At 42.8% G+C, this 21,886-nt stretch overlaps 1 protein-coding gene across 5 annotated transcripts in view; it reads left to right on the top strand.

Moving 5' to 3' along the window:
- The window catches only part of ERBB4 (erb-b2 receptor tyrosine kinase 4), a 576,015-nt gene that overhangs the window by 286,194 nt on the left and 267,935 nt on the right, over positions 1-21,886 (top strand). For all 5 annotated transcript variants that reach the window (XM_039554927.1, XM_039554926.1, XM_039554924.1 and 2 more), the window contains exon 3: positions 17,161-17,347. In XM_039554927.1, the coding sequence (XP_039410861.1) occupies positions 17,161-17,347 (187 nt within the window). The remainder of the gene's footprint in view (positions 1-17,160; positions 17,348-21,886) is intronic.

Genomic DNA, 21,886 nt, shown 5'->3' with positions numbered 1-21,886 from the left:
TGGTTTGAACCAGATTTGTCAGGTTCCAGTGCCAGCTTGTTCCAGCAGGGATTGGAAAAATCACAGGGTATATGGCAGGGACCCAAATTCATTGATACCTGATGGGATACTTCTGGCCTCCCCACGGAGATTCACCAGAGTTCATCTTCACCACACTGTTAGTCTCAAGACTATTTCCTCCAGGAAGCACTAGGGGAAACCAGCAGCTGTGCTTTTTGTTGTTCATAAACCTGCTGCTCTCCCCCACCTCTGGGTATTGAGCAGAGCCCTGCAGCCTCCCCAGCTCTTATCTGTCCCTGTGCCACTCACAGAACAGGTTTGTTGTAGTGGACAAGAGGGGTGATGTAAACAGGACAGTTTAAATATATTATGCTTAAATGAAATAAACCCTGGAGAAAGGTAGGAGTATCTCATAATAAGGCATGATATCTGCTGTTTGAGTCAATGTTGCTCTGTCTGCAGCTTGTGAACTAATGTTCACTGACAAATAGGCTTCAGGAGGAGGGGAAAAGGCCAGTGCCACAAATCTAGCCATTGCTGAAATGCCCAGGATCTGAGGCTTTTCAGAGAAAAGAAATGTGATTATGATGAATGATGGAGGCAACAGCACTTTGTGCTGTTCTAATAATACCTAGCCAAGTGAAAAAATCCAATAAATGCCTGTGGTTACCTGGCTGTGCAGGAGCTGTGCTGGTGCCAGCCAGTGTCAAACAAAGCCCTTTTAGCCCATGGGGGATCAGGGAGGAGAGATGGTTGATGTGTTGGTGGCTCAGGGGATTATTTTCCGTGCAGGAACTGCAGATGCAGGAGCTCTGTCAAGGCACCCACCAAGCACCAGTGCCTCAAGAAGGCTGGTGAAAAGCAGCTGGTTTGTGTTGGTGAGCAGCACCCTTTCTCTTCCACTCAGAGGTCTGTGTGCTTCCCAAAAGGAAGGCGGTACAGTCCTCCTCTGGGTTTTCCAGGAGCTGCCTTGCTGAGCCTCAGGAGAGCTGAAGGTGGTAGGAAGGGAGTTGTCTCTATTCCAGTGTGGGAAGTGGGAGGTGTGCTGGACAGCATCTCACCTGGGGATTGCCAGGGTAGCTGCCAGCTTCAGGGGATGCTCACCCGTGACATGGCACAAGATCAAAGCAGGTTTTCCAGCACTTTTCTTCTGCACTTGCCTGCGTTTTGAAAACAGGCAGATTCTTAGCTCACTCCCTGTGAGCATCAGGGGGTTTTTTTCCACAAAGAGAAGCAATGTTCTGATTTAAACAACATTTTCCTGGCATTCTATTTCTTGTGCTGACCTCAGTGCAGCAGTGCAGGATGGAGGGATCTCTCTCCCTGGCTTTCATTTGCTACTTCCATATTACATGGGCCTGACCTTCTTCCCTGATGTCCCAGTCCCTGAACCGTGTTTGGTGCCTTGCAGCAGTTCCAGACCTCTGGTAAAAGGCTGTGCACTGTATTTCATGCATATGTGGAAGGCTGTGTCCTTCTGGAGTGTGTAATTAAATCCAGAGCTGCCAAAGTTGAGTCGCACCGTGGAGTCACCACGAGTCACGTCGCTGTTTTCAGGGCTGCAGGAACTGTCCGTGGTGTCCCATACTTTGTCCCCAGGCTGTGTCTGTGGTGTGGTGAGCAGAAGCTTATCTGCTGAGCAAAACACACAAGTATAAAGGAGCACAACTGCAAGCTGCATCATTAGAGCACATGTGCACCTCGAGGACAAGGAGAGGGTGGGAATAACAGGAGTGGGATACTGACAAATCGGGAATTGAAGATACATAACATAAACAGCTCCTTTGCCAGATGAAAACTCAGCAGGATGATGATAAAGTGCACAATGTTTATTGATATCTGAATGACTATTTGTTTTCAAAAAATGCGTTTTAGAACTTAGCATAAATTCAGTTATCTGATTCTAGCACAGCTTACTATGTATTAGGAAATATATGGGGGTTTTATAGCCATTTTTCACCTTAGGGAGAAAATAAAAAAAAAGAGAGAGAGACATTTTATTTTAATAGTTCTGACTTCCTAATCTAAGCACTCTTAGGAGCTTGGCTGCAGAGGGGGAAGAAATGGTGGATATTGCCATTTATCCTTTGTTACGGAACACTATCACCTCTCCCTATCTCCATCAGCAGAGCCAGGTAATAATTTACTGCAGTGGACGGCGAGGGATATCAGCTCCAAGCCGCTCCAGTCCAAGCAGTTTGTCATCATGAGCTTTCAAGGAGGTAAATTAAGTTGATTAAGGGAGAAGATCTGTCATGTCAGCTTTTTTGCCCACCTAGAATGCAGCGCTCCTTTCCTCCCTCCTTATTCCAGCCTGTCTTCCTTGTACTGAGTTTTCATGTTTATGGAAGTAGTTTTGAAGAGTTGCTTTCTTAGCTGTGCCTCAGAAATAGCAAATGTTATATATATGGAAATGTAAATGATGCTGATGCTGATTAGCCAAGTGTGCTTCGAGGAAAAAAGTTCAATCAGAACATGAAGAGCAGGAAGATTATTTGGCCACTCTGTGCATGATCAGCCCTTCAGCAGCTGCCAGAGAGATTCCTACTAAAGCTTGGGAAATCAGGGCCTAGGAAAGGCAGCCAGTAGCTGTAAAAGATGAACACACATTCCTGGTGTCTACTGTCATTCTGGAAATACTAATGTCTTGACCCATAGCAAAATTTCATCATCCATCCTGATCTGCTTCAGGAGCCTGTTTGGTTGTGACCCAGCACAGTGTTTGGTGCTTTGGCTCATTTTTAGTTTTCAGACTCCTCAGTGGCTGCCTCAGCTGAAGTCCACAGGCTGTAGCTGACCTTCACATGGTTCTTTGTCCTCCTGCCTGGACCAAGGCCAAGCTTCTGCCAGGGAAGATGGACATCACAGAGGAGGATACGGCTACAGCTGTGATAACTACAGCAAAGCCTCTGGCCACATCAAAGGGAGTTCTTGGTCTTAACTGTGCACTTCAGGAGCTCTCCTGATTAGTCCTGAGCTTGTTTTCTTCTCCAAAAGGAAAGATTTCCTTCTTCTTGGCTAATTGCTAATACTGAAATAAACATTCAGTGTTGTTGGTGCAGCTGAAATTAATCCCAGCACAACTTTCCTAGAAGGAAAATACCTGCTGTGAGGAGCCCTGGAAGCAGGCAAATATTTTTGTCTGTCCTCCTGCTCTGTAGCCCTCCCTTCTGTGGGCACACACACAGCCACACATGCAACCCCATCAGCAGCTCTATCCAGTCCCATTCCTCGGGTGTCCTGCAGTGCGGGAAGGGATGGCTTGCTGGCAAAGACACTTCCAGTTCCTTTAAAGGATATAGCATGAAGATAATTAATTAAAACTATTGGGAGTTCCTGTGAAACAGCCTGTGATTAAACATAAGGATTTCTTGTGGAACAATTAGGTGAATTTGGCCTTGGGTATCTCCCCTGACTTCATGGCTGCTGGTGAGCGATACTGAAATTGCCGGAGTTCTGTCTGTTTTAATGGATTCAGCTTTAGTTATGAATCTCATGAAGAACAGCCAAAGCAAAGGACACTTTAATTTGTAGGTGTCCTGTGAGTTAACTTTGACTACAGCAGAAAAGGAAAGTGCAGTTTGCCTTGTTATTGGAAACACCGACATGTGAAGGGACATGAGGATGAGCCTCCAGTGCCTTCCAGATCCTCTCCAGTCTAATACTTGGAGGGAGAGTGGCAAAGGTCGTGACAGTGAAGTTTCTTGAGCAAATGTTATCCCTTAGAGCCAAAGCTGGGTCGAGAGCCAGTTCTTTGTTGCCTGGAGTTTGCTGTGAACTGAGCCATTGGGATTTTTGGGGTTCCATGTTGCCACTGACCCATTCTGATAGATATTCTGGCAAGGGCTGTAGTGATGTCTTTAGACAGAGGAGTGCCTTCTCATAGGTAGGTGCTGGTGAGACACACTAACTTTGGCTCAGTGCAAGCTGAATGTGAACTGCTGGAAAGGAAAACGCGGATAGGCCAGTGACCCTTCCCTGGAAATGGCAGGATTGCTGGGATGAGTAGTGGAGGATGTGCAGATGTTACCATCAGCTCTCTTTTAATGAGTAATTTGAAAGAAATGCTTATATGGAGCAGCAACTTTCAGCTCTTTTCACTAAGCTCTTAGCATTGGCTTGCAGAGATCACGGCTGTTTCTCTGTAACTACTGATAATTTGTGTTTTCCTCTTGACTTTTCAACTTCATTTCAGTTAAGAATTCCATTACACAGCGTAAGGGCATTGTGTGACACAGACCTTTCCTTTTTTTGGAAAGCTTACAGCCTAAATGCACAAGAGAGGGGAAGAAGGCTGGCAGTTTTATGAAGGCAAAGGAAAATCTACTAAATCCTCGCTTGGGGACCAGCGAAGCAGAGAGATGAACTACTGGGCTGGTGGAAGGGGAACAGAGTCTCTAAAGGAGGAGGAAAGAGAAGAGCTGAGCTTGGCTGTTTTAGTGTACAAAACAAAAGCTTAAATGGTCTTCTAATTGCTGCCAATACCTGGGAGTAGTTTGAGCTAAAGGGTAGTGTCAGCACACATGTAAATGCCAAGTAAAATAAACCCCCTTGGCTTTTGAGAAGGCTTGGGCAGGTGACAGTTCCCTTCTTTCTCAAGCTCTGGTTCAACAGAAGCCAAAGCCCAGAGCTCTTGCAGTGTCAGGTCTTTAACATTCACACCACCAAATGTAATTAAGCTCTGTGAGGGCTGCACCCTGGGTAGAATTTATCTCTTGGTTTGTAATGCTTTAATTTAGTATCAAATATTCATGGACTGGCAGGGTCAAGTAGGGATAGAAAAGTAGTGTAACAGGCATAGGCAAAGTAGAATGCTAAAGAATTCAGCTGAAAGGTCAGTCATCCATGGAAACCCATTAGGAAAAATACTGTAAATAACTTCCTGCATCTGTGAGTCTCAGAGCTAAACATGAGCCACTCCTGCTCCAACCCGTGGGATGTCCAGAGCATGGGGTGTGCCAGATCACACACAGAATTCTAAGCAGAATTATATAGTTACATATCCAAACTCTTCCAAATATTGAAGCATGTTCGGTGTGCTCTGCACTGAACAAGTCTGTTGCATCTCATGGGTTTAAGGGACGGAAGAGGCTGGGTTTGAGACATCTTGTAAATATCTATGAAGGATTTTTCTAAGACCAAATGATTTTTTTGGGCATACTCTGCCTGTTTAAGGACATGGTTCGAAGCCTGTAAAATGATGCTTATTGACTTCAAAAGATCAGGATCTACACTGTCCAATTTAATATTCACAAAACCAATTTATTCAACAAATGAAATGATGGAATTGAGAAAAACTAATTGATTTATTCATTCAGGAAGATGTTTATGGGGCCTGAAAGGTGTGTTTGGTGCATCTGGTAGGGGGTTCTCAGGTTGGGAAGATTGGGTTGGGAGGAAGGGCAAACACCTTAGCCCATGGGACCATGCAGGGAAGTAACTGAAATTCAGAGCAGCTGGGAATAAATAATGAACTGGTCAAAGTCCAAGTGTCTCTTTTGTCTGGCACCAGGTGAGAAAAGAGGGAGGAGAAAAATAATGGGTGAGCAGGCCATGGAGCAATGTGGAAAGGGGAGCTGCAACATCTGGAAGTGTGTGGGACTTTAGGAAGTGTAGGGACTCTGGTGGGGTTCAGTCTGGACTGGGTGTAGACGGACGGTGATGACGAGGACAGACGGTGACGAGAGATCTCTGAAGTCAGATCTTGGAACATGCGGTTTATTGCAAAGGGCGTGGGTATTGGGGCACTGCTTAGAGCTGCCAGCTGCAGCTCGGAGCAGGCCCAGGAGAGCAAGAGAGTAAGCAGGTAAGAGAGAGAGAGAGCGAGAGGAATGAGAGTGAAGAAGAAGTGATGAGAATAGAATGGAATGGTGAAGTCTTGGTTACAATACAATAAATCATCTTCTGTACTGAATATTCTAATTGTCACTAACCAATCTAATACAAGATACAAATCCTATAGCATTTACATACAGCCTATAAGAGTTCTTATATTACCATAGAGTGTTACATCTTAACTTCTAAAAACTACTCTTTGGACCCCTTCTGCTGAGCTAGTAGGGTCTGCTCTGACCCTTGGACCTGCCTGCAAGCAGAGGGTATTGTTCAATCAAGAGGGGATTACCTTCAGTCGGCCATACCATTGTTTTCCAGTTGTTCAGTAACTAAGACCTGGTATTTCAAAAGTGGCTTTCATTTCGATGTCGCCTGTAGTTTTCATATTCCCAAAATCTTTTGTCAGGCAATCATATTTATAAGGCTTTCCTGTTTCATCTTCCCCAACAAGGAAGTGTGTGGACACAGGAAGCTGATGCTGAGTACACAGGCTGGATGCTCCCTCTCCAGCAGTAAAATACCCATGGCCTGCTGTCTTCTGTTTTCCCAGTTGCCTCTCAAAAGCACTGGTTGCTGCAAGTAGAAGAGAATTGAGTAGAAAGAAAAGTCATTTCGAGCCAGAAATGCCTGCAACCTAAACCTGGTCCTGTAGCTGCCAATTGAGCTTTCAAGCCAGGCTGGGTGCTGGGAGAATGAGAACTGAGAAAAACCTATCACTTGAGCCAGGACTTCCCCCTTATCTCACAGCAGCATGCAGTGAGGAAACTACCTAAGGACTACATTTTTAGACACCCAAATAATCCAAAGAGAAGAAATTCTGCAGGAATACAGCACACAAACACACTTTTTAAAAGCATATATTTGTATCTGTAAATGTGTAAAAAGCCATATATAGCTAAACTCACACACCTATGTCGTGCAGAGGTTCTGAAATTTCTGCAAACTCCACAGACTCCAAACTTAATTCTGCAAAATCCTCAGGCACTTTTTAGAGTTAAATTAATACTGATGTAATTAAAATGGTAATACTATTTGTTAAAAAAAGAGTATTTAAATAATTCATTTTCCTATTGGTTCTGTGGAGTGTGCTTAGGTTTAGCAATTATATGCTAAGTAAAAACAGCCTCTCCTGTAATGATTTCATGATAATCTGACCTTTGATGGTCCTGGCTCACAGCAGCTGGCACTTTCTGCAGAGTTTACAGACTGTAAAGTAATTAATATCAATGAAATACCACTGCTGGCCCTTTGATGTATTTGGGTCTTTGAACACTCCCTTTTCTCTCTCTCGAGCATTTTTTTTTTCCTGATGTCCCTGACTCTTGGGAGTCTGGCCACTGGACTGCTCCTGATGAAGGACACATCTCAGCTGAGGGGTACACTGGTGAGCACCCTCTCTTTAGGGGTTCAGAAGACTTAATTGACAATATGCCAGGCTTAATTAGATTTAATATTAAGCACAATAATAGCTCTTGAAAAGCTGTCTTTCAGGGAAAGGTAATAAGGGTATTATTAAAAACAGGTGAGGAGAGATGCCCTGGGTTTAGCTTCCTGCATTATTTCATCACTGTCAGTCAGCTCAGAACTCCCTTGAGATTATTCCAGTGTAGTTAATAACATTGTTTCTGTGATGACTTTAATGACTGAGCCTTTCTTCCATCCTTAGCTACGACAATAACCACTCTGCTTTTTTTCCTTCAACAAGCTATTGTGTGGGGTTCAGCACATTAAGGAACATTTTTAAATATAGAGGTTTCCTCTAATTAAGTTACTGGCAAAAGATTGCTTGTCCAATCATTTGCTGGTGATGAGTACTGAAAGAAATTACATCTTGTACAGAGTATTACACTTTTCCTGCCATGCTTCCCCTAAAAAAAGAACAAAATGATGTAAAAATAAGCAGTAAGATTGCAAACTCAGGCACTCAGAAATTAGATAGAGCCAGAATGATGGGTGTCTGGATCTGTCCTTCCCCACTCCTGACCATGAACTTTTCCTCTTTCTTCTCTTCTCTCTTGCCCCACACCCCATTATTTCCTTTCATAAAATCACCTTTTCTCCACAAGTCTTAATTTTTAACATTTTTAGAATTTTTATGTCAAGGCCAAACATCATCTTCTGCTCTCGTGTCTGGAAAAGAGAGAAATAATTTTCTCTACAACTTTTCCAGCACCTCCCTCCATAAATTCCCCTGTAATTCAAATAAAGATGTTTGTGCACCTTGAGGGAGCCACCGTTTGTTCATTGGTGCAATAATTGCATGTAGGAATAATGGTGTATTTAAGGTGTCTGGCCATTCTGGACATGATTTAAAAAGTTCCTGTTTCCTATAAGATTGTATATCTGATTGGTTCAGAAAATGCAATGAGTGGGAGAGGTTTTTAGCATGCCCCCTTGAAGAAAAGTGGTAGAATTAATGCAGAGGAAAATCTTATTTTAGGGTTAGTGCAGTCACTGCAGATTAAAGGTTGTTTCCCTGCTTGGTGGCACTCTGCATAACCTCAAAAAGTGGAGTTTACACGTGTTTCTTAAAGTATACCTCTGGATTTGAAAATCAGATCATTTACTAATTGCTCACATCTTATAAATTATGGATCTATCCTTGAAGGAGATTTTAACAATCTATTAAAGCCTGAATAACAGAGTTATTCTCCATCTTCCAGATAAACAAAACAAAACCACAGCTTTAAAAACAAGAAGCCTCTTCACTTTTTATCTAAATGGAAATAAACCTAATCAAAAGCCAGCAATTAATGAATCTCTTCAGGGTTTCTATTCTTGAAAAGATTAGAGTTAAACAGACTGAAATAGTTTCAATAGGTAGGTGTGATGTTGAGTTCAGATGTTGTATTTATATATGCTCAGCTAGAAATAAGAGTTGTTAAAATCCAGTATCTGGATGAAGATTCTCCTCTTCAATGAAACCAGACAAACAGTTAACAACTCCAATATTCACTAATTTCTGTGTGCAAAAATGTCCTAGAGCTCCAATAAAATCAGTCCCTCCCAGGAAATGCTTTTAAAATACTCATTAAATGTGGATGTTGCACATATGAAACAAACTGAAAGTGTGTTTTTAGGAAACTATTTTCTTGGGAAAGGAAAGCAAAGCTCTCCAAAAATAAGCAAACTGCTTTTCTAGGATTGGACAGCCAGCTATTTGCTTCTTGCAAAAACGCAGACTGAGAATGTTGAGCTGAAATTTGGCAAGGTTAACACATTTTCACTATGTGTAGTCAGTTCCTGTGTCCAGAAATAGAAACACCCTTTTGCTTTCAGGAGTGGCATGGCACCTTCACCTGCAGTTTAAATGGAAAAAATAGAAAAGGCCTGTTGTTCAGCTCCACCTCTGTACCAGATCTCTGGGATGTTTAATTCATTCTGCATCATTCCAAAGAGTGGGAATAACGACAGCCAAGGGCTCCCGTTGCTTCCACAGTAGAGACTGAAGAAATGTTAATAAATGCACTCGATTTATTTGTCTAACTGTAGATTTTCTGTAATTCATACCAACTAGCCTGGCTGTGTAGTAGGAAAAAAGCAATCACAATGTATCTGTCACTCACCATGTATCAAATGAACAAATAAATGTCCCTTGTTCCATTAAATGACCACAGAACATTCCTAGGATCTTCACAGGCACCTTGCTTACCATGGTGTGCAATTCTGGACACCGTTAGAGCCTGCACTGCATTTCTTATGGGTACTCTTCCATCTGACTTCTGATCAGACACTTGACCTTTCAAACCCATCGTGGGGAAGGCATCCTTCTTCTCCTCTGCTTTTTGTTCCCTGTGTATTTTGTTCCTCTTCATCCACGTGCTGTCTCAGGTTGTGTGTAAGCTGGAGAAGCCAAGAGTGCTTCTGAGCTGTGAGAGACTGTGAGCATCTATCGTGCTCCTCCTCCTTTTCCTCCATTTTCTTCCCTTGGGAAGACTTGGGAACAGATCCATAGCTCCCTGTGGTGCTCCAACCAGTCTCATGAGCCAGAAGACCAAGTAAGGAGCCTGCCAAGACTTAGTTCAGCTTAGACACGAGCAAAAATGTGAGGGGGATTTATCACAAATAGGGGCAGTGAAGAATTGAATGCTCTTTTCTCTTTTGGTACAGCACGCCTTGTTCTGCCAAAATAAATACACCACCTTGGTTCAGCCCACTGACATCTCAGGATGCCTGTGGCAGTGCAGCCAGTGTAAATGTGACCATGAAGGTTTGACAAGACAGCCCTCACGTTGGCTTTCCCACTGAAAGTGTCCCGAGACCCTCCAATGCACTCAGCGTCTCATGAGCTGTGGCTCTGTGAGGGAAATTGATAAGAAAGGATGTCTTTGCACATGGTTATTACTTTCCTAAAATCCTTCCAGAGTGTTGATATTATTTAGTTTATGAAGTAGCAGTTTGTGCAATTTTATGTTGCCTGGAAAGAAACTAAGATTTACTCGACTGAAGCTCCCGAAAGCAGAGAAAGCAAAAGGCATCAATCTGTGCTGTTGGAAATTCTGTAACTGGGCAGCTATAAGCTGATGTGCTTTGAGTGTCTGCAAAATGCAGCTACTACTGAGCGGCCTGAGTGGTAAAGCATTTTGTAACAGCATAATGCTCTCATTGTAGTCTTTGCAATCTCATTTAGGACTAAGCTTTCCCTTGGGAGATGATACAATAAACTCTCCTGGAAACCACGCTGCAAATACATTGAAGGCCAATCAGGTATTACAGTGTAATGTCAAAAGTCTTACTGACTGGCTAAACATGTATCTTCCACAGCATTCCTCAGGACAGACAGATGTTAGCTGTGGAGATGGGGTTGTTACAGAGTGCAGACTTTGTCTAGGTCATAACGTTGCTCAGCATAAATAGCTTAGGATTTATTGTGTGCTCTCAGCCAGCCTGGGCACCTCAAAGTTCTAAGCAGACACTTCTAGGACACTTCTAAGCAGATAACAGAGGAATTATGTTTTAGACTGGAAACAATTAGGAAAACTCGCAGATAGTGATGTAAGCCTGCTCAGTTTCTCTGTTCAGATGATATTTTTAACTGAAAAGTGGGCAGAGACACATGGGGTAAGCTGACACCTGAGCTTAAGTCAAAGAACTATTAAGCAGGCAGAATACTTGGGTACATCATTAGAAACTGTATTTCAAAATTTGAAAGCAAAAGGGTTGGATGTTTTGGTCCTGTTGTTTGCCTATTTCTACTTAATGTTCCCATTCCCACATTATTTTATTATTTTATTATTTTATTATTTTATTATTATTTTGGTTTTCAAGTCCAAGATTGTTTTCTCATCAGTTCTTTAAAAATTAGTCAAGATACACATTTCAAAGGCTCCCTGTGTTTTTGTACGTCACCTTTCTTTCCAAATGCCAGGTTTGGATATTGTCCTGCAGTTTAAAGGTTTCTAGACTGGTATTTGTTTTTCTTCCAAGACCTCCCTAGACCCTCCTGTAATGTATACTAGCTGAGACACAGCCAAATTTGCCTCATATAAGCAACAGTGTGTTTCCTACATGAAGCTCAGTAAATAAATGACTGCACAGCTAATCCTCCTGTTTTAAGGTATGAAAAGTCCCACTCTTGGAATAATGCAATGTAAAGACCAGCCATTCAGAAAACAGAGCTTTAGTTCAACAACTCCCGAGGTGGGTTCTGTACATTATGTAGCAAAATCCTTACAAATTTCCAGTGGCCTTAACAAAAGATGCATCTGACTGACTGCTGCTTTAGAGTTGGGGCAATCGAGTGCTGTGTTCAGTTCACTGATCTGCTGCTCAGGATGTTTTGTAAGCACATTACCAAAGAGGACCAGATGTCTGTGAGGAAAAGAGTATGAGTTAAAGTTCCTACCAGCTGTCATAAATAACTGAATCACAGTCGATTCTGCAGCACGCAGCAGTGCAGGGCTCCTCAGGTATAGCTCTTAACAAAATTAAATCCAAGCCTTTCCTTTGCCTTTAATACACCTTAATGCAAATTGAAAGACTACCAGAAGCTCCTCTTTCTTTATTAACCAATTTGAATAAAAACTGCAACTTTAGTGCTTTAGACAGCAATCTTTCTGCAGCTGCCAAGGCAGCTCTAGTTAGGATACACTGCTTGCTTCTGACCAGGCACTAGAAAATGTTTTCTAAAAGCTGTGTTCTGGTATTGATCAGTGTGCTCAAACTTAAGGGGTTTTTACTGAAGCTTGTACAGACTACCTGGAAAACCACTGGTGCTCAGGAGGGCTTAAGATCACAATTTCACAAGTGTTGATGTAATTAAAGGATGCACAGCGTGGAAGGAGACAAGACATGAGCTTGTGGTGGGACAGAATTCCTCACGTGCATGCCACGTGAGCTCTGACATAGTCTCTAAATGGGTGGTCCTCCCAGACAGGAGAAATGTCAGAGTGTGCCACATATTTCTCATGGTATGGATGGGGTTTTGAGAGAAGCTGGCAAAGGCTGGATCCCGTACATACCTGAACTGCTTTGAACATCTCAGTTTCTCGTGTCATTAGAAATTCATAACCCTCAATGAGCAATGCATGGAACAGCAAATTGAGCTCCATAAATTGCTATTTCCACATTTTGGCTGTTACTGTTTCTCCCAGAGTTAGAACTGCAAGTGATGTAGCTGCTTAGAGACTACTTAATGGTTATTCAGTAAATACGAATTTTTTAATTGTGACAGTGACAGGTGTGTTGCATTGCATGGGTAAAAATGTATGAATAAAAATGAAAATTAATTGATGGTTACCAGCACGTTCACAAACATGCCCAACTGAATTTGTGAACTGATTTGAAGTTAGACAGGTGTTGACTTTGCTGTATTGTGGGGGCTTTTTTTTCTGATAATAAAAATTTGTTTCATCAAAATTTGGCCAGCTGGATGTTGGGCAGTTCTCACCAGATACAAATGCATACTTTTTAATTGATAAAAAAGAAAAATGTGAGATATTCTGTTCAAGTCCATTTGAGTTGTGAAAAGTGCTTCCTTTTTTTCATGTCTGTGAATTAAACACACTTGTTCTTCAGGTGATCCTCCCCTTCTGCACTTGTGTTTATTGGTGCTTTCAAGTGAGATTGAAGTAGATCAAAATGTTCTTGGCTTTTATGGAAAAGGGGAAAACCACCCAAAATAGAATTAATTGTCAGTGGTCGCACAAGTGTGAGCTGACTGCCGTGGCAGGTTTTTGTTTCTGACTCTGTGCTGGGGACATGTGTCTGGTCAGCTGAGGCAGCAGGGGCTCTACCAGATCAGGTTCAGCGACTGGATAGATGTGTCTGCAGCTGAAATAAACCCCACAATAGAGTTCTCTTTGGTGCCTCTGCCACAGCCCAGCCTTCCTGATGGATGTTAAGAAGCCTTGGTAGTGTTTATGAGAAACATCAGCTTCCCTAATCGTTCATTGATCTGTTGTTCTGGGCGGAATGATGAAGTTTTCGCTGTTATTTTGCTTGGCTTCACTCAGATTCACTTGATTCGAACCAAAGAACGATTTAAGATGGCAGGGAACAATTTTACTCCCATTTGCTCCCAGCTGACAGGATAATTCTGGTTTTGCTGTTCGGAGCTTCAAGTACTTCATCTGTGCTCAGCTAATATTAGTTGCAATTAAGGGAATGGGCTGTCTAGAGCTCATTTTTACCGTTCATCATCTGAAAAAGAACCTCCGAAAAGAACCCTTTTGCTTTTGGTGTCATTGTGAGTTTCTTCGCCACCTTCTGCAGGGCTGCCCATCTTGGGGTGGCCCCCTGGGGAGGGCAGCACCTCCACTTGCTTTGTTCTTATCTCAGGGTAGCTATTTTTAGCAACCAAAGACTTGGCTGTGTTGAGGCTCATAGAGTCTGTTAGGAGACTGGTTTATAGACCGACATGGCTGTTCCTGGGGTGCCGGACACTGCTGGACACAGAGACAGCAAACTGCGGAGTACAGGTGCTCATCTCCTGTCTGAAAATGGAAATAAAGAGCTTTTTTCCTGGTAAATATATCAGAACCCTGTGGTTTGGTGTGTTTTTAAGCAGCTCATGAGGCATTGGATATGTCAAGGATTAATACTTTTTCCTCCCGGCACTCCTTTTGTTTCTGCAGGAAGCTTGTCCTTATCCAGGGGCTGATGCTTGACAGGCTCAGTTTCCTTTTTGTCTTTCCTGAGGGACAGACTCACGGGAAATGTGTTTTTGCAAGTACCTATAGCCCTAGCAGGAGAATCAGGCTGGGAGATGCACCTTCTTGGAAACACAGATGGAAGCTGGAAAGCAGCTCAGATAGAGCATGAGGATACCTGAGTCCAGGATACCTGCCCAGGAAAGCGTCCAGCCTTGAATTCAAAGGATGAGAGGTTCAAATCACACCTGACCTTGGCACGAGGTGCAGGGGAGGAGATCTGGCTGCCTGGTCCCATCTGGCATGAGGATTTGTGAGTCAGTATAGAAGCCAACAGGCATCTTTGCAGTGACTCCAGCAGGACTGGGAGTGAGCTCCAAGTGGGCAGGTGTCCATTTTCAGTGAGAATTATGTTAAAACTTGCAGTGCCTGCCAAAGTGACAGTGTTGGCCAGGAGTGACCAAAACTTGAGATGCCTTCTGCATTCCCAGTACACTTTTTCAAGATGGACCAGACACAAAACACCCTGCAAACCAGAAACCAGTCAGAAACCATCCTGCAAAGCAGGTTATTGTTCTGCATTTTTCATTCCTATTTTCATTCCTGTGAATTTAAACCCATAATGAAACCCTGACTTAATGTAACAGACTACTAGATTTGGGTGGTCAGGTGGTTGTTTTGTAGGAAATTAGAAACCCTTTTGGTTTATTTTCATAATTTTGTTTTGCAAGCATGAAGATGGCAGGGTTTCCAGCAAATAAATGTGTGTTGCAATATGGTGGAAGCCATGGGACTGCAAAGAACCTTCTGGTTTGTCAAAATACTTGCCATAATTTGTCATTTTGGTTGGTTAATCCAAACAAAGTGCAGGGCTTCTGAGGCAGTTCACAATTATCAGCAACAGAACTTTGTCATTTTCCCTAGTTATTTTTCTGGGGTTTTTTGGTGCTTTTTTGGCTTTTTTTTCAAGTTTGGAATGAAGATTTGCTGCTCTGTGTGTGTGTATGATTTCAGTTCTGTGCTGAATTGCAGCTCTTTCAGGTGGAATTGCTGTTTGGCAGTAAGACATACCCTAAAAATAGAAAATATGGTTGTAAGTGATAGCAATTGGCAGGGAGGACCTGTTCAGATGCAATTTTGGGACTGCTTTTAATTTTTTCCACTCTATTCCAAGTTAAACATCCATTTAAATTAATTAGAGCAATCACAGTATCCCTAGAATATCAGTGGAGAAATTAGAGCCCTGAGTGTAATTTAAGTATTTCCTGAATTCTGAGGAGACACTAGAAAAGCCATCTTAAAGAAATTTTTGCATATGATGAAAAGCAAATTCCTGACCAAACAGGCTAAGCTGAAATGTCTGAAGGCAAAGAGCTATCATGAAAGTGCTGGAAAGCTTCTGATTATAATGGAATCAGTGTCCCAGGGTATAAGGCAGCTCTACATTTAATACTGAGCTGCTGAACCGTACTTCTCAACCTACCTCCACTCACTGGGTTTTCACCAGAGTCCTGTCAGGACACTGGGCTTTGTTTAGATGCCAGGCAAGTCTGGAAATGGCTCCACAGCTTTTTCAGCAGCTTCAGCTGAGTACAAATGTTTGACTTCAGGAGGACAGCTAGTACCTAGATTTTGTGGCCTAGAAATCATTCCTTATGTACACTGCCATGTGTTAATAACCTTGCAGGCTTTTATAAGCCTAATTAAAAGGCTCGTGCACACTTAAATGTGAAATCACGTCAAAGCGCTGAACCAGCAAAGCAAGATCCTGTCCTTGGTGCTGCAAATCCATTGTTGCCTTTCTTTATTAATGATACAGACACGACACATTGGATTCTCTGCCTGCTGTTGCTTGTCGGGTTGTTTTTATTACATTATCGACTGGAGTCCCCGTCATGTTGGTTATAGTCTGGGCACGTTACTCTGAGCAGAATTTTTCTTTCAGTGTTTTGTTTAAGGTATTGACTTTGCCAAAGGGAAGGAAAAAGTGCGTGCAGCCACTTAAGCACACAAGTAGTGGTATCAATTTCTGTCCATTAAATATGCACACGCACTCAAACACACGCCTGTACAGGGGTTGTTGCAGGCGTCAGGTTAGGTGAGCTTTGAGAAACAGACTCAAGAGACCCTCTCCAACATGGAGATCCTGTTTCCAGGATCTGGCCAGGAGCATCCTTCAGCCTGTGTCAAGTCCTGCTGAGGATGGTGGGGTCGCTGTGAGTGTTGAAATGACATTTTTCACAGGCATTTGCATATTTCTAGGCCATTCCTTTCAATTCCTTAGAATGAACTTTATTTTCTAAGGGAGCATATTTCTCTGGTTTTGGGTGTTCAGTACTTTTTTTTCCTAACAACATCTTAGTTCTGTTAATCTTTTGGACTTTGAAAAACTTTTTCTAGTTATTGGGTTTTGGCTTTTTTTTTTTCCCCTTTCCAGCCCAGGCAATCAATTCCTGAATATGAGCAGGAGGGTTATTGAGCAGTTCATCTAAAGCCAATGAAGATTTCAGCCAACTCAAAGCTGCAGCAATCATTTTACTAAAAGTTTGGATAGCAGTTCTGATCGAAGACCTGGATATATGGGCATGGATGGTTCCAGCACTTCCAGATGAAACTCTGAGATGAATCTTTGCAAATGTTCAGTGATCAGTTCCATTTGAAAGTACACAAAATGAGTGTTAATACATACATGTGTTGTCTTTATTTCCTCTTCCAAACTGGCCCCGCGTCTCCCATCTGTTCCTGTTTGATGGTGAGCTCTTCCAGAGGTGTTTTCCATGTTGTGTCCCTTCAGTCCCACCCTGAAATACGCTGTACAACACACAGTTACTTGCAGACAGACAGTCTCATCTGAACTGTGGCATTGCCACAGTGGATTCTGTTCATGTACTGCAGAGGCCCTTGACCTGCTCTCTGCTTTGAGTTGTGCAAAGTCATCCCTTTGTGAATCCTTAGCACCTTACAGTGAATTTCTGTTTGAGTTTCAATAAACTGATAAAAATGGCTACCTCTTTGTTTTTTACCTTTTAAACAACTATTTCTAGTAAACTCACTAAAATTAAAACAGGAATGGGCTTGAAATCATTAAGTTGAAACAGAATTTGTTTTCCAAAGGTGGTTTGGTTTTTTTGTCTTGGGTAGCGGCATCTTGTCCTACAGCATCCACTGTCTGGAAGACTCAGGACCATTAAAAATGGACCATATCTGATGTGTTTGTTTAATTTCTGCCTTCCAGTCTATCCGAGAAGTCACGGGCTATGTGTTGGTGGCTTTGAACCAGTTTGAATACCTGCCCCTGGAGAACCTGCGCATCGTTCGTGGGACCAAGCTCTACGAGGAGCGATATGCTCTGGCCATTTTCCTTAACTACAGGAAGGATGGGAACTTTGGACTCAGGGAACTTGGGCTGAGGAACCTGACGGGTAAGTGAAACTTGGAAATGTGGTGGATTAGTTGCAAGAAAACAAATGAGCTTGTTGAGTATTTCCCCACTGCCCTCAGACACTTGCATTGTGCAGGAGACTGGGGTACCACAAGAGCCTGGCAGTTGTGTGTTCTCTGAGGTGTTTGTTGGTACATCATTATGGTTTTGGTTCACAAAAGTGCTTCTCCATAATGATCAAGGACTGCCCATGAGAGTCATGGCAAGAGCGTATTTGAAACAAAAATAGTTGTTGAAAGGATATGTGAACTTTCTTCTGTGTGTTGATATCGTGAGCATGTTGGTTTCCTTGTGATCCTTGATTATTTCATGTGTGTTTCTTCAGGTGCTGGGTATTTTCTGCCAAGTTACCTTAGCTTTAGCATCCCTGTGCCTCTGTATCTTTGGTTTATTTAATTTTAGAAATCCCTTTTCTAAGCAAAAATAGTTCATTACATATAGTGAGAAAGGTGCTTTTTTATTTGAGCCAAAAATGTAAGCAAAGTCCACAGCCTTATGTTTACCTGTAAATTCAGGGCTGGATCATGCTGTGGTATAGATCAACAATTCATTTCCTCCATCTGAGGATCCAGTCAGTGGTTTGGGAGATTAAAACTTGCTAAATATCAGTGGACTGTAACTTAATAAATAGCAGGCAGTGGCTCTTTTTAGGGAGTTCACTGGAAGTATTTTATTTATACCTGGTTCCTCATCAACTATGATAATTTCTACTCTAAATGTTGGTAATTTTGATGTGGCCTTGTATTTGCTAGTGGCTGAAAGCTGACTGAAAATCACTGACCTGAGCTGGCTGTAGATGTTGAACCTCAGTATGGAGAGGTGGGAACCTTCTGAACTATATTTAGGCACCGTTCCCTCTCTGCTTTTTTTGTCTCTCAGCATTTAGAGTAGCTTACAGTTCCCTGTTCAGCCTCACCAGGCTGAAAAGCAAGGCTTTCAAAAACAGGAGGGAAAAGAAGGCCTGAAATATTTTACAAAATAAACCAGTTTTGGATGACTCTGATTAAGCTCTTTTCTCTGGTCATATTTTTGACAATTTTCTTTACTGAGACCATCATGCCAGTATCAGAGTGCTTCCCAAAGGTCTCTAAATCCCTGTCATCTACTACTCTTCACTCTGTCACTGCCATAATCCAATTTCCTCCTCTTTTGTTCCCATATTTCTTCCCACCTTTCTGATACAGGGAGCTGTGACTGTCTATGCCTTCACATCATACAGAGCCACAGCATTGGGTGATAACAGCATTATCTCTTTCTTTGTATATGTTTTCTGGTCTTTGAGTCTCAAAACGCCCTCTAAAGACACTAGGCTGGGTGAAACTGAGACAGAGAGGTGAGGTGAGGCCAAGGCCCAAAAATGATGGAAATCTTTCTTCTTGGGTCTGAGGTGGTTCTGCCAGGAGGTGAGAGTTGTACTCTGAGGGCTCATTTGGCCATGGCTTTGCTGCTCAGTAGGGTAAAAAAACTTATCTCGTAGGCTTCTGCTCAAATTTTCTTCTTCAACCAGCTTCCCTGTGCTAATTGGCAGTTCCTCAGACTCCAGAGATGCCTTCTGGGAGCTGCTGTGACGTGACAGACACAGCACCAAGACTGCCCAGCAAGTAGTTTCATTTTCTTTTTAAGTGTCTTAAAAAAACCTGTCTTAGCTCAGCCCGTGAATCTCTCCCAATATGAGATCATCACAGCCACTTCTTCTGATTTAGGTGTTTACAAGGGCCTCTGATGGGATTATTTGACTCGAAATGAATTGTTGTGTTCTGGAAGAAAAGTGCCCTAATAACACTAGCTTGTCTCCGTGGAGCACTTAAAATAGCTTCTGGGTGCTGAATGTGAGCCAGTGTGTGCTTGAAAATACTCTTAGTGTTTTCTAGATAACATGCCAGGGCCTCATGAGTCTCTCCAGCAGCTGTTCTCTGACCATTCTGTGCACTGGTTAAGATGCACTGGGCTATTTTAACCCACAACCTGACTCTTGTTGCGCTTGCTTTTCCCAGAGCATATTCATACTTCATTAATTTTCCTGACACATCCTTAGCACTAGTAGCTGCATAAAAATAACTGGTGGATGTGGGAGTTGGTGATGTTGCGAGGCTGTGATGGATCAGCTGTATCTGAACCTATTCTTTAAAAGGTTTACCCCAGAAACCACCGGTGGGCTGTGAAACTGAAGAATAAGCAGCCCCCATGAGCTTGCATTCTTCAAGTCCACTGCAGATTTCAAGAGACTGGCTTTGAATCATGCATCTCTTCCACCTGAGTAAAATATAACATGGCTTCTGACTTGCATGTGAAGAATTGTCATTCCAGGGCTTATGCCTTGTTCATGGAGGTTTGGGAAATTCTGTTCTTATTTGTGCAGTGTTGGATGATAGGCTCCTGAGGGTATTTCTGCCTAGTACCGCACAATCTACAAACACAAGCCCTACTCCCTGTGTTAAATAAATGAGGAAGCTGCTCTCACCTGCAGATTCTCCTCACACACAGAGTTTCAACCTCCTGTGCTGTACCACTGCAGTATTTTCTGTGTTGTTAACAGCTGTGTTTTTATTGCCAGATATGTCTATCAAGTTTTCATATTTAAATGTAACTTTAAATGCTTGAATTTCCTCCCTTGCACTATAAAAAAATGACAGCTGTGAAGGCAGTTAGTTTTATCTCACACAGAAAACATGATCCAATTCTCACTCATGATGTCTGTCAAACCACAAGGGAGTTTTGTTTGTATAGCTCAGCCCAAGACTATGTCCTAAAATTCATGTGACAGTTGCAAAAAATCTTAGCTATAAAAATCCTGTTCTCGCTTGTTATAAAAACTTAGTCAATGGTTCCACAAACGTGTCAAAACCGAGCTGACACTGAGCTAATGAAGTGGCTGCTGCCATCTCAGCTGGACTCATCTCAGTGTGCAGATCCAGCTGCCAAGTAGCCTCACAGTGAAAAGGAGGGTTTGACATCCTGGGTGTATTATTCAGCCTGAGCAGAGTAAGTGGTGCTGAGGGAGAAGGTGTGCCAGCTTCTTCCAGTCATTGCCCAGGAGCCACTGTGGATCACCAGGCAGTCAGCCTCAGCCTAGCCAGTGAAAGGGCACCATCAGTGCTCACATTTGGAGCACTCCAAACTGAGAGGGAACCTAAATGCTTCATCTCACTACAGCATTTGTCTGCCTGGGTGGGGAAAGAGGGATAACTCACAAGTGCCAGAACCATTTAGGAAGTATCCCATATTTTCCTCTGTGACTATGAATAAGAAAGATCTACAGAAAATTATGTGTCTTTGAGCAGTGACAACCTCATCTTCCCTGCTGGCCTTGGGGATAGCAGCTTCCATGCATCCCTTGAATTATTGAATATATTAGAATGAAGTGGATTTAGCATTGATAAGTTCAGTAACACAAAAAAGAAACAAACCCACAGCAAAATATTTAGGAGTTTTCTTTGTTTGTTTTTCAGGAATGCAGGTGAATGATCAATTAAGATAACTGAGGTTCAAGCGAGAAATGGATATTGCAGCTTAAAGGATTTGATCAGTGATAGCCAAACAAAGAAAACCTAATTTGATGAGCAGGACAATCATAAAGAAAGGACCATTTGCACAGGTGTAGAAAGTAAATTTTGTAAAATTGTAAATTTCCCCTTCAACAGATTCTTGTAATTGATTTTATATTTTTAAATTCTTCATTAAATTTGTTTTTTATTTTTCTGCAGAGCAAAATTTTCATGTTCAATGGTTATTTTTATAATGTTTTCAGTATTTTTTTTTCTCCCACAGAAAATCGAAAATGCTAAAGAATACTTTGGAGTGGCATCACTCCTTAAAAAGGTTGCTTTTCAAGCAGTTTTTTGTCTTTTTTTCCTTAACAAGCTCATTTACTGTAATTCTACTGCAGCTCAGGTTGGAGGGAAGGGCACAGGAGGAGTCAAGTTTTGTTCACTGCGCATTTTTTGGACCTAAAATTCTTTTGGAAATCGTGCTTGGATGTCTGCGCAGGACCCGAGCGATGGCACATCAGGCATTTTTGCGGCAGGGCCACCCCGTTTTTCCTGCCTTGATCACAAAGGCTGTGCCAGCGAGACCTTTCCTTGGAGCACATGCAGGAGCCAGTGCCGAGTTCCTGGCGCCCAGGGGTGCCTGTGTGTGACACCCGCCGGCTGGCTGTGGCACATTCCCACATTCCTTAATCGCCGCGGCGGATTCGCGGGATGAGCTGGGAAGGAAGCGATGTGTAACTTGCCTCAGGCTGGCTGTGCAACAGGTGGGCGAGGCATCGCATCTGTAACCTCGGAGAGGGTTGCTAGGATACACGGAGGCGTGAGGAATTGCTTTAAAAATCCCTGCGGTCCCGTTGCGTGCCGGGCTGCCGCAGGAGTTCTCTGTAGGAGAAGCCGCAGCGGCTCTGGGACTGCCCAGGCGGGCTCCTCTCCTGTATCCTTGGAGCTGCCCTGCCCACAGAGGCATGGCTATCCCAGCACAGCTTTGTGGCTAGGAGAAACCTAGATCTCCAGTGGGTAGGAGAAAAGGG

This window comes from Corvus cornix, chromosome 7, assembly GCF_000738735.6.
Source record: "Corvus cornix cornix isolate S_Up_H32 chromosome 7, ASM73873v5, whole genome shotgun sequence".
Lineage (NCBI taxonomy): Eukaryota > Metazoa > Chordata > Aves > Passeriformes > Corvidae > Corvus > Corvus cornix.
This window is presented reverse-complemented; position numbering and strand designations above follow the sequence as displayed.